At 43.9% G+C, this 13,434-nt stretch overlaps 1 protein-coding gene across 1 annotated transcript in view; it reads left to right on the plus strand.

The window, feature by feature from the left end:
* Window positions 1–1,209: 1,209 nt before the first annotated feature.
* The window catches only part of nr2c2 (nuclear receptor subfamily 2, group C, member 2), a 12,651-nt gene continuing 426 nt past the window's right edge, over window positions 1,210–13,434 (plus strand). The window contains exons 1-14 of the mRNA XM_063212759.1: window positions 1,210–1,361; window positions 3,195–3,304; window positions 4,177–4,278; window positions 4,812–5,015; window positions 6,095–6,200; window positions 6,561–6,740; window positions 7,320–7,467; window positions 8,132–8,222; window positions 9,090–9,229; window positions 9,789–9,963; window positions 10,460–10,581; window positions 11,195–11,334; window positions 11,726–11,863; window positions 12,471–12,576. Coding sequence (XP_063068829.1) covers window positions 3,245–3,304; window positions 4,177–4,278; window positions 4,812–5,015; window positions 6,095–6,200; window positions 6,561–6,740; window positions 7,320–7,467; window positions 8,132–8,222; window positions 9,090–9,229; window positions 9,789–9,963; window positions 10,460–10,581; window positions 11,195–11,334; window positions 11,726–11,863; window positions 12,471–12,576 — 1,712 coding nt within the window. The 5' untranslated portion in view covers window positions 1,210–1,361; window positions 3,195–3,244. The remainder of the gene's footprint in view (window positions 1,362–3,194; window positions 3,305–4,176; window positions 4,279–4,811; window positions 5,016–6,094; window positions 6,201–6,560; window positions 6,741–7,319; window positions 7,468–8,131; window positions 8,223–9,089; window positions 9,230–9,788; window positions 9,964–10,459; window positions 10,582–11,194; window positions 11,335–11,725; window positions 11,864–12,470; window positions 12,577–13,434) is intronic.

The raw sequence follows: 13,434 nt of genomic DNA on the forward strand, positions 1-13,434 counted from the left end.
CAAATAGAACACTTACAAACTGTCAACTTTATAGTTTTTCTATTTATTCATTTATTTATTTATTTATGAATGTATGACATCAATTAATTAATTGATGAAGGAATGAATTACATGCTGTGAGGTTTGAGGAATTATATCTTACAATCTGTCTTAAATGTCTATTGTTTTAAAGGAGTTCCACCTTTTGCGGTGTGTGTGTGTGTTGGTGGTGGCGGTGATTGTGTGTGTGTGTGTGTGTGTGTGTGTGTGTGTGTGTGTGTGTGTGTGTATGGGGGTGGGGGGGGTCGGGGTGCATATAGAAAAGTCCCAATTTATGGTGAAGAAGCCTAGGGCTGGGGTTCCCCCCATATAATCCAGCCAAAGCCTCCCTTAGGGTCACTCACGCCACACTATTTTTTTCTGTGTACCCCCTTTCACAATCATAGGGTAGGGCTTGTGAGGGAGTGTCCCACTAGGATATGAATTAAATTATTTATTTTTGTTGTGATGTACTTTTCCTGGCATCCTAAATGTAGTTAGTACTAAATTGTAGTTAGCAAATCAGTAAATGAACTACATTGTTACCTCTCTTCCTTCTCCTTATGGTGCAATTGAAGCTGAATTTTAGAATGGGAACTTTTTTTTAAGAGTTTGTCCCAATTAGGGTGGCATTACCATGCCAGGACATTTCAAGAAAACAGGTTCAAGATCAGTAAGCCTATTATCACAGATAATTAATGTACATTCACTTTAATTCTCCTGTCGCAGCAACCACCACCAAAATATTCAACCCCCCTATAAGGCAAGATGTATTTTCAGGCATTTGTTACATGTGGTTGCCGTGTGTTGGGACAATGCCAAATATTTGAATGGCGATCCATTTCCTCCAAGTGAAGCCCAAGGGCATGGGGCTTGGCTTGGTGTCGTGAGACACTCATCTGTGTGGTTTTGTGTGGCAAAGAAGAAATGTTGAGAAAGGGGCCCATATACCGTGAGATAATATAGGCGTAATGTGATGCGTAATTCCGCGCGTAATACAGTAACGGATGCTCATTATGATAAAAAAAAAACCTTCATAAATATTAAGCGAACAAGGCATATCAAGTTATTGTCCAAAACCACCAGTGAGCCTTTCATCCTCAAAGGTAGACCGAGCAGACTGAGGTGACGTCAGTGCTGTCTGTCTGGAGCCGCTTTGGTTTCGCTGCTGTGTGAGTGCACGAGGAAAAAGGGGATAGGAGCGCGCAAGAGGAAAGGAGAAAAAAACGCCCCAGTACGCTGGCGGAACGGGGTCACGAACTATGACCTTTCACAGATGAGAAACATAAACAAATACTTTTCATAAAGCCGACTTCCAAATTCAACGTATTTTAATCTGGCAGGTAAGACGTTTATTGCCTTTGTGCATAGCTCCTTTGTGATGAATTTGTGTTCGTTAGAAAAAACAGCTTTATTACCGCTGCTAACAGGCTACATTGAGATATGTGCTACAGCTCAGGCCGAAGTATGCTGTCTGCCACTTGCTTCGCTGTCAGAACACTCAAAATGTTCAAATATGACAGTCGTGTCATCAGCCGATGACCACCGCGCTGAATGTCTCAGCGCATCGACACGCAGCTGTCTTGTGTCACGGAGACAACTGCAAGCAATCACACCAACAACAAAGAGCTGTCATGAGCTCTGCTCGTTAGCCGGACGGCTAGCAAGCTAGCCTAGCCTTCTCGTAGATGAACCCGACCCTTTTACCTTTGCCATCTCGGGGAAAGGGGCTGGTTTAGTCGGAACTGAATGCATTAAAGACCGGGTCGAATTCTGCCATTTGTGCGTGCTAGTTACGCATTGGAATGTAATGTTAGTTTCTCTTTCAATGCGACAGACAAGAATTTATTATAGATGTATTGTTAATGGCTGCCTATCTTGCTGGCTCACAGCCAAATTCTCCATTTTGTTCCGTGTTTTTTCTTCGATTGTGCAGCTGGACGCTCTGCACTGACGTCCTGATACAAAACAAAACGACAGATTTTCTACCGCATATCAAAATACCATTTCTTAACAAACCGCCACCACTAATAATAAATTATGTAGGCGAATGCTGTCGATGAAAAAGAAAAGAAGAACGCACACCTCCAAAAAGTATATCAAGTCAAGTGGAATCGAGTCTGCCTGTCACTCACGACTGTCAATTTTGACATTGTTACCAACTGGCTCTATCATGCTGACACAAACATCATATTATGACTCTTCAGTCTCTAGATCAGTGGACTGCCCCAGCTAATGAAATGGCATAGGCTAATATTTACTCCAGCCATTCTCCAAAGCAGATGATATCAGTTAAATTCCGAAGACAAGTCACAACTATGAATTTATTATGTATTCATCATGATGTTTTTCCAAAAATGATTTTGGGGTTGTTGGCAAAAAGAGCTTCCATGCTGTAAATAAATTTAAATCCCTGACTATTTGATAAGAGCACCAAAATGAGTTGGTCATGTCATCTTATTTGGCCTGGCGCCCTAGACAGGTCAGCCGCCCTGTCATAAATTAGGCCACACACAGCCATTTGATTTGGCTTGACATTCCCCTCGGAATCTGCCCAATATTGATATCCTTCATTTCACACCCTTAGAAGTCACAAAAAAGCACATTGAAAAAGGCACAATACAGGTGTGCAGAATTATAGCATTCTTGTGTCCAAAACACTGAATGCTACAGTCATTTATAATACTCATTTTTACCTCCACCAAGGAGGTTATGTTTTGGCGCGCTTTGGTTTGTTTGACTGTTTGTTTGTCCGTTTGTCTATTTGTCTGTCAGCAGGATAACTCAAAAAGTTATGAACAGATTTGGATGAAATTTTGGGGAGTTGATGTAAAAGACAAAAGGAGCAAGTGATTCAATTTTGGTGGTGATCTGGATCACAATGCGGATCCAGGAATTTTTAAAAAGAGATCTTCACCACTTCGGGATAGAGGAATTTTGACATTCCAGATTCTAACTCCACAAAAACAAGGCAGAAAGAATTTTTTAAAAAGGGTGTAACCCCATTGCCTTTGGCGGAGGCTCTCTGAGTGCTTCTAGTTGTGTTTTGTGTTCATAGCACTGCATTCAGTGCACAGTTAAACTGTAGTTTTGATGCCGCAGTACAGTGCAGTAATTCCCGTAAGTAAAACCATATATAATAATATAATAATAGTGTCCTGTGTTCTTTTCCCCAGGTGTGGCTGGAGCCACTCCACGCAGGCTTCACTCATGACTTTGTATCGCCATGAGCACCAATATGGAGGTGCTGACTCAGCAGGCCGTGGCAACTGATCAGGTGACAGAGGTCAGTAGGATTGAGGGGTATCATTGCAAGTGTGTGTGTGTGTGGGGGGCTGAGAGTTGGGAACATTTCTAATCATATACCACCATACAGCAGACATGTCTGTGTATTTTTTTTAAGTTTTAAGTTTAAGTTAAGTTTTTTTTTTTTTGGGGGGGGGTGCTATTTGGCTTTATCATTATAGGACAGTGTGAGAGTAGACAGGAAATGACTGGGAGAGAGAGGGGAACGACCCCGGCCGGACTCAAACCCGGTCCCCGTGGGCAATGTAAGTCCAACTGTGGGGGGCTTAGCGCCATGTCTGTGTTTTTAACTAGCAGGTGGGGGTGAAGGAGGTGGTGGCGGGGAGGTTGTTTGCGATAATTGTCTGTCTGGTTATGTGGCTGTTCAGGTGATGGAATATAGAGGGGTGGGGTGGGGACACGATGATGGAGATGTGGGACTATTTCTAACTACTGCATTTCCAGGTGGTTGCACGTACAGTACATGTAGTAGTGGGGTGGAGGGACTTATTTATTTATCTGTGGCATTTCTGTATCTCTGGGTATGTGGGAGCTTGTTTTTACCAAGGACTCCAATGACTCGTATTTATAGTGTGTCCTTGGATAGAGTCACAAAACAGCAGCCTGTTGTAGCCATGGAAACATGATAGCTGGCTTTTTTGTAAGATTCTTGCATATTGCACATTCTGTGAATTCCACATTTTATCTGCTGTGTTGCTGTTCACTTGGGGCGTTTTTTGTGTTTGACAAACTGTGTGTGTGTGTGTGTGTGTGTGTGTGTGTGTGTGTGTGTGTGTGTGTGTGTGTGTGTGTGTGTGTGTGTGTGTGTGTGTGTGTGTGTGTGTGTGTGTGTGTGTGTGTGTGAACGTGCAGGTGCAAACCTCCCCCTCAGACTCCTCCATCATGACTAGCTCTCCCCAGCGCATCCAGATTATCTCCACCGACTCTGCTGTCAGCACGCCACAACGCATACAGGTACACACACACACACACACACACACACACACACACACACACACACACACACACACACACACACACACACACACACACACACACACACACACACACACATACACACACAAGCACTCCGGTCACTTCAGGCTATATTTACATTTGTACACAGTGTATTTGCCCTGCATTTTGCAGATGTGTATTCTCCATACGGAAACCCACACTACAAAGTGGAGGCAAAACGAACACCCACCTATCAAGACTTATGCTCAAAACACATCTACACACAAGCAGACTGTGTTGTAGTCCAGGTCTGTATTTATGGTCTGCAAAGTTGTGAAATTGCACTGAAATCTCATGCTGCTTTGCACAATCGTTCATTTATTTCTTTTTAAATGGCATCATGCGTTCACTTGTGATTAGTTCTGGTGGTAACCAGGCAACTGTAACTTCACAATGCAGAAACACCCCGTTTCCTTTCCATGACACATGCACATAAAAAAACCTGTCCATTGTTACATTTATACAAATTGGTGATCAATTCCCTCCCTCAGATTGTGACGGATCAGCAGACGGGCCAGAAGATCCAGATCGTGACGGCGGTGGACCCAACATGCAGCCCCAAGCAGCAGCAGTTCATCCTGGCCGCGCCGGACGGTACCGGGGCCAGCAAGGTGATCCTGGCCGCGCCTGAGAGCCAGACCGCCAAACAGCTCATCTTCACCACCGCAGATAGCCTGGTGCCCGGCAGAATACAGGTACGCTGTATGCAGACCTAATAAATCGGATTCTTGAGAATGTGGCAAAAACAGGTTTTAAATTTGAACGAAAAAAAGTTGGCCTAACGGCCTAGCGTGGCCTAACGGTAGGGCGCTAGGTTACTACACCAGCGTCCCGGGACCAATTCTGGCCTGGGTCATTTGCCCGTCTCCTCAATCATTTCCTGTCCCTCTGTCACTGTCCTATCATAATTAAAGCACAAAAAAACCATAAAAATAAAAAAGTTGTTCTAATCCAAAATATAGAGGTATATTATCATAGACAAAGGTTTTGGCTGTGCAGCAATGTGTTGGTCAAGCTCCCCATATTTTACATTTTTCATAAAATAGGCTATCTACAAATACAAAGAGTTAAGTTGTAAGTAGCTGGACTTTACAGTCAGAGCCAGAATTACAAGATCAAGAACAGAACAGGAGGTACAGTAGATTACAGGAAGTAAAGTAATTTACAGTACGGGCATTTTCAGACACGTCTCTTCTCTGCTATACACTCTTTTATTTATTTTCCTATTGGTTATTGTGGCTGACAAGCCCTGACCATTAGGCCATGCTTCACTTTTTTCTTCCTGAGGCTCATTTGAAAAACAGAGAGGCTTTTAAAAAGATGTTAGCGATCACAGTTGAAATCAGCTCAGCTTTTCTAAGCCCATCTTTTTGCTTGACAACAAGTCAGTCATGGTCAGCGGAAGGTTGAATCATAGACATCATGGATTTAGTAAGAGATCAAACACTCACTGTACGTAACCAAGCAACAATAAGAAAATCTTGCCATCTAACAGCCACTGCTTGCTAAAAGAGATTATTTACAAATACTAGCGATGCTTCTAGTGTTTCGAAGGCAAAAAACCCCCCTGAGATCCCTAACGATCCCTTAGAAGTCCAGATGCTTACGGCTAAAGTGCTAAGATAACATGACCTGGGTAAATGAGAATGATCACAGACTATTTAAAAATGTGAATGTGAATGTTCAAAAACATGTATGCCTTAAATGTATGGGTAAGATTTATTGTATTGGTATTGCTGTTGTTGTATGCCTACCTGTCTCCATGCATGTGTAGATAGTGACGGATGCGGTGTCTATGGAAAGGCTGCTGGGGAAGGCAGGAGAGGTGGGCCGAGCCCAGCCTGTGGAGTACTGTGTGGTCTGTGGAGACAAGGCCTCAGGTACACTCACTCATCCACATACCACACACACACACACACACACACACACACACACACACACACACACACACACACACACACACACACACACACACACACACACACACACACACACACACACACACACACAGTATAATTGTATGATGATAATTCTTGGGGTAACTTTTTTACATTGCAGCTTGTTAAAAATGTTTATACAACAATTGTACAACTGAACCACTGTGTGTGTGTGTGTGTGTGTGTGTGTGTGTGTGTGTGTGTGTGTGTGTGTGTGTGTGTGTGTGTGTGTGTGTGTGTGTGTGTGTGTGTGTGTGTGTGTGTGTGTGTGTGTGTGTGTGTGTGTGTGTGTGTTACATGCAGGGAGGCACTATGGGGCCGTCAGCTGTGAGGGCTGTAAAGGTTTCTTCAAGCGGAGCGTCCGTAAGAACCTGACCTACAGTTGCCGTAGTAACCAAGACTGCGTCGTCAACAAGCACCACAGAAACCGATGCCAGTTCTGCCGCCTCCGCAAGTGCCTGGAGATGGGCATGAAGATGGAATGTGAGACATGCACACACACACACACACACACACACACACACACACACACACACACACACACACACACACACACACATGCTAGTGCCAAGGTAGGCCATTCAAGCACATGCATGAAGATGGAGTGCGAAGCTCTCTCAAACGCACACAGACAAACACACACACGCACACGCACACACACACGTGCACACGCGCACACATGCACACATGCACACGACACACACACACACACATGAGCAACTGCCACTTTGAGCCTCATACACACTCTGAACATACTGTAAATAAGCCACTGATAAATCTTTAATTACTCTGTGTGACTCTAGGAAATAACACTGATGATGTGTCCAAGATGGTGCATCAGCTGATGTTTGACAGACTGTGTTCAAAATTTTATCAGATGCTTCCACTTCCAGATTCCATTTCCAACAGAATGTACTGTACACACACTTGGTGTGTGTGCATGTTTGTCTGTGTGTGTGTGTCCGCATGTTTGAGTCTGCGTGTGTGTCTTTCCATGTGTCTGTGCGTCTGTGCGTCCGTGCGTGCGTGCTTGCGTGTATGTGTGTGCATGTGTGCATGTAGCTGTGCAGAGCGAGAGGAAGCCGATGGAGTTGCCGAGGGAGAAGCCGGCCAACTGTGCAGCCTCCACTGAGAAGATCTACATCCGCAAAGACATGAGGAGCCCCCTCATCGCCACGCCCACCTTCATCACCGACAAGGACGGAACACGGTACACACACACATACACACACACACATACACACACATACACACACATACACACACACACACACACATACACACACACATACACACACATACACACACACACACACACACACACACACACACACACACACACACACACACACACACACACACACACACACACACACACCCCACACACACACACACACACACACACACACACATAGTGTTTAATCTTCACCTTTACTTGTTGTAGCATGAAAGACATTTCATCTCTTCTTCATCTAAGAGACGTCAGCAGTTCTAATTCGGATGTGGGAATCAGAAGATATGTGTCTATAACTATTTATTTTTTTAAATGAGAGCTTTTTGTCTTATTTAGATAGAATAGAGATAGAGCAGACAGGAAGCAAGTGGGCGACGGAGATAGATAGATAGATAGATAGATAGATAGATAGATAGATAGATAGATAGATAGATAGATAGATAGATAGATAGATAGATAGATAGATAGATAGATAGAGATAGGGGTAGTGCTGGGAATTAACTCAGGCCGGACTCAAACCTGGGTCCTCCGGGGCAATGCATGTAGCCCGTATGTGGTCAGGCGTGTTGGCACATTAAGCCACAGTAAGTCGCCTCCACAGCTAAACTCCTTTGACTGTGTGTTTGTGTTGTGTTTCCAGGTCTGGCCTGCTGGACCCTGGTATGCTGGTGAACATCCAGCAGCCTCTCATCCAGGCAGACGGCACACTGCTGTTGGCAGCCGACACAAAGGTGCACCACACACTCACACTCAATAACACAACAGCACTTCACTTTAATATCAGCACACTGAATAACATATCATCACCATCACCACTTTAATTTTAATATCAACACACTGAATAACACATCAACACCATCACCACTTTAATTTTAATATCAACACACTGAATAGCACATCATCACCATCACCACTTTAATTTTAATGTCAACACACTGAATAACAAATCATCATCAAAACTTTAATTTTAATATCAACACACTGAATAGCACATCATCACCATCACCACTTTAATTTTAATGTCAAAACACTGAATAGCACATCATCACCATCACCATTTCACTTTCACTATCAACCCACCAGGCCTTACCACTGAACTAGCAGGGCAACCTGTCCAATACTGGAAATAAAGACAGTACAGAACTGCTGTGCATGTACAAATCCTCTGTCTACCATGAAAATGTGTGCTTTTGCACTAAAAATAGTGTTTAATAATGTATAATGTCTGAGCACTAACACAAATTGATCTATGCAGATAAGATTAGATTAGATTAGATTAGATAACTTTTCTTGATATCCAAAGGTGGATTTGGTTTGCAGTCAAGCGATCTCCACTCGTACAAAACATTCAGAGCATGTAGGACACACATAACATACAAGCAACCCACAACGAACATGCATCCTGTTAAAAGACATGGTGTCACATAAAGTGATAAAATGAGGTAATTGTAAGATTGATAAATACAATATATAATAAAATAAGGTAACAGCAGCAGCAAATCAGCAAAAGTTTCCACCCATGAAATACTAAATACAAATACATGCAAATGTTAGTTTTCTGAAGCTGGGATTGACACGTGCTGTTTGTATCTCGGCAGGCAGAGTCGAGTCAGGGGGACCTGGGGACACTAGCCAACGTGGTGACGTCACTCGCCAACATGAACGAGGCCCTCAACAACGGAGACGCCATTGCCGACTCGCCACAAGAGGAGGATGAATCTGCCAGTGAAATCACACGGTGTGTGTGTGTGTGTAATTGTATGATTGTGTGTGTGTGTGTGTGTGTGTGTGTGTGTGTGTGTGTGTGTGTGTGTGTGTGTGTGTGTGTGTGTGTGTGTGTGTGTGTGTGTGTGTGTGTGCGCACACGCATTTGATTAAGTTTCGATGTACCGCCCAAAATGGATAAATTTATGGCAGCAAGGTTTCAAATCACATAATAATTGCCTTCTAAGGTACATTTGTTGTTCACAATGTTTAAAGGCAGCATGGTTGATACTACAGCCTTCAGCTAACACCAATGTCCACCAAAACTGTATCGTATTCTAGCAAATTAAGTCAGCTGTTGATACAGTATCAGAGACGTCTATTGTCAGATTTTCAGTCTCCTCCTACTCTATATAAACCATGCAGTTTGTATCTGTGTTTTTAGTTCAGCTTCAAACTGATTTTTTCGTCTGCCGGTCGGAAATACACTTTTTTTTGTTTTATGCTACAACATCTTACAAGCCAAAGTGTGTTTTGTGTGTTAATGTGCCATTCTTGCGTGTATGTGTCCTGTATCTGTCTGATGTGTTCAGTGCCTTTGACACGCTGGCCAAAGCGCTGAACCCCAGCGAGGCGGGGGCGGGGCAGGACCTGGGTGAGTCAGAGTGTGTGGGCGGAGCCACCATCCAGGTGATCAGTCGCGACCAGGTGACACCACTCATCGAGGTGGAGGGACCGCTGCTCACCGACACACACGTCACCTTCAAGGTGCCACACTCACTTACCTCTGCACTGATCTTACACTCACTTACTTGTGCACTGATCTTGTCAGGCCTGTGTACTCTCCATTGTACAATGCACATTGCACTGTATGTTGCTGGCAACAGTATGTACACTTTTGTTGGTCTAAAAAGTAATAAAAACTTTTTTACACAAGAAAATAAAAGTCCTGCCAGATATTCCTAGTATCTGGTCACACACAGCTCTCTTAAGTCACGAATAGACCAAGAACGACTTGAGTGATTCCAGTGACGGACGTAATTGACTTTGTATTGAGTCGCGGGTGAGAGAAGAGACAAAAGCCATTCGGGTGACTAGAGGCGACTTGAGCGGCAATTTGTATTTGGAATTGTTGGAATGTTGGAATTCTTGCATTGGACATACTCTGTCGTTTCTATCGCTCATATTGCTCTTGCTGCACAGTCCAGTGATTCTCTGCCGTTTAATCTTGATGCTGATCCTGTGTTTGTGTGTCCCTCTGTAGTTGACGATGCCCAGTCCGATGCCCGAGTATCTGAATGTCCACTACATCTGTGAGTCTGCGTCACGCCTGCTTTTCCTCTCTATGCACTGGGCACGCTCCATACCAGCCTTTCTCGCTCTTGGGTGAGAGCTCCTCCATTGTGTCCATACGTGGGTGTGTATTAGAGAGAGAGAGAGAGAGAGAGAGAGAGAGAGAGAGAGAGAGAGAGAGAGAGAGAGAGAGAGAGAGAGAGAGAGAGAGAGAGAGAGAGAGAGAGAGAGAGAGAGAGAGAGAGAGAGAGAGAGAGAGAGAGAGAGGTGAGAGATAAAGCAAGCAAGTATGGAGGCAAATGACTGAGTTAGTGAGTAGGTGAGTCTGTGCATTGCGTCTGTACAGTAAGCGTGTGAGTTTGTATACAAGTAAGTGCAGCCATTTTAGATATTTTATTGATCCAGAGGGAAATCACCTGAGCGTAGTGCATTAATATGTGTGTGTGTGTGTGTGTGTGTGTGTGTGTGTGTGTGTGTGTGTGTGTGTGTGTGTGTGTGTGTGTGTGTGTGTGTGTGTGTGTGTGTGTACGTGTGTGTGCGTGTTTATGTGTGTAAATATGTGTAGGTGTGTGTGTGTAGTAAGCCTAGCCCCTGTACCCGTTTAACCTAGGCTAGGCCAGACCTGGGCTATACCAAGAACTGTTGTCTAGGCAACAGTGCCTCCTCAACTGCCTGGGCCACCAGTAATGTGGGTGTTGCGTTGCAGGCTGGAATGTCACACAGCACTGGTGCGAGCGTGCTGGAATGAGCTCTTCACGTTGGGCCTGGCCCAGTGCTCACAGGTCATGAACCTCTCCACCATACTGGCGGCCATCATCAACCACCTGCAGACCAGCATACAGGATGGTAAGACAACACGCACATAGTTCCAAAAAGCCAATCATCAGGAAACTGTTGCAGTGGTTCTCAACCTTTTTTGAACAAATGCCCCCTTGACCTCATCATAAGCCTGCCAACGCCCCCCTTAGTATTGAAAAATAAAATAGACTAATCCTCCCAAATTGGAACTAAGCCCCGCCCCCGCTCAGCTGTATCCTTCTCAACGCCCCCCTAGGGCTCCCAAAAGCCCCCTGGGGGGCTGTAGCGCCCCCGTTGAGAAACACTACATGTGATTTTTAGTCAATGCTGTCTATTCACAAATTTCATATAAAGCCTGCTATTGATATTGAAAGTGGTATTTACTGATATGACCAAAATCTACACTTTTCGTACAGTTTCCATGTGTGTTGTTCTACAGAGAAGCTGTCTGGGGAACGCATCAAGCTGGTGATGGAGCACATCTGGAAGCTCCAGGAGTTCTGCAACAGCATGGCCAAGCTGGACACAGACGGATACGAGTACGCCTACCTGAAGGCCATCGTGCTCTTCAGCCCAGGTGACTGTGTGTGTGTTAGTGTAAAACTTCTTGATGACAGACTACTATAGGTGGATTCCAATCTGCCGCCTTCCGTCCTCCCTTGCTCACTTGCCTGCTTGTGACCTCATGATAATGTCACTGATGACAGAAAAATAATTAAATATCTTGCAAAAGCACAATTCTAATGTCATTTTTTCATTTGTAATTGGGATGGTGAACGAAAAACAGTCCCCCAAAAGTTCTTGTGGCTAGGCTGACAGCTGGGAAACTTAATTGTTTTCTCCATGGAGGCAGGGCCAGGAGGTGGGGCGAGGCCACAAGCACAAGTGGAGGACAGGAGTGTGTATATTAGGATGCACCCTATGAGTATACCTACCTACCTGGCCACTCAGTCCAGCTCTTCAGCCCCTATGAGACCTTTGTGTCCGTGTGTGAGTGTGGATGAGAGTAGTGTAGTGTAATATTACTGCACTCATCAGCACTCATCTGGTAGACCACAGCTGTGAGTGGGAGGTTAGGGTTGTGGATTTGTTCCTGTCATCAGTTGTTTGTTTGATGCGATAAAGCCATCAATCCAATCATCCATCCGTCAATCTGATGTATTTTTATGTGATGTATTCAACAGACCACCCAGGCCTGAATAACAGCGGCCAGATAGAGAAGTTTCAGGAGAAGGCCCAGATGGAGCTGCAGGATTATGTGCAGAAGACCTACCCAGAGGACACCTACAGGTACAGAGGCCAGAGAGGATACAACGGATACAACACTTTAGAATAATGGATGCCTTCAAAGCATTGTAAAACATAGCAAATAGTTAATGAATGATGAATAAAACTCCATAAAATGTTTTTAAATAAGTTGGATTTTTTTATATATATTTGAAAAAAATAATTTTAAAGTTTTTTTTTAATGAAACAATTTCTTTGTAAATGAATAAAAATACTATTACAATCAACTAATGATGAACAAAACATTAACAAATGTTTGTATTATTTACAAAGTTTTTATAATGCTTTTTATGCATCCATTATTATGAAGTTTTACCGATACGACTTTCGTATCCATGCGTGTGTGTATGTGAATCAGGGCTTGAAAACGAAATTATTTTTCAATCGTTCCGTTCCGAACGGTTCAGGTAGGCCTTTGTTTAACGTTTTCGTTCCTGAATTCATTCCGCCACCAAAATTTTGTTCCTGAACCGGTTCGGAACGCAAAATATTGTTCGTTCTTATCGTTCCCGGAACCGTTATTAACCGGTTTTGTGGATTTCAGAATAACGTTTCTGTTCAGGAACAGTTGAAGACCATTTCGTTTTCGTTTCTGTTTCTGCTCCTCATAAAATTGCGTAAAATTCTGTTCGTTCCCGTTTTCGGTTTTCGTTCCTTGAACCGGTTCGAAGCCCTGATGTGAACACAACGAAAGGCCAAAGCCTGCTTTGGGCGTAACTGGACTATAGTATAGTTTGGGTGTAACATATGGACTCTGACAAAGATGTCTTGACCATGGAAATGCTAGGCCCTCTGCCATGCTGTGCACCTGATTGTGCACCTGTCGCTCTGGATGTTCTTTTCGGTTTTTACGAACACTGT

This window comes from Engraulis encrasicolus, chromosome 2 (assembly GCF_034702125.1).
Source record: "Engraulis encrasicolus isolate BLACKSEA-1 chromosome 2, IST_EnEncr_1.0, whole genome shotgun sequence".
Classification (NCBI taxonomy): domain Eukaryota; kingdom Metazoa; phylum Chordata; class Actinopteri; order Clupeiformes; family Engraulidae; genus Engraulis; species Engraulis encrasicolus.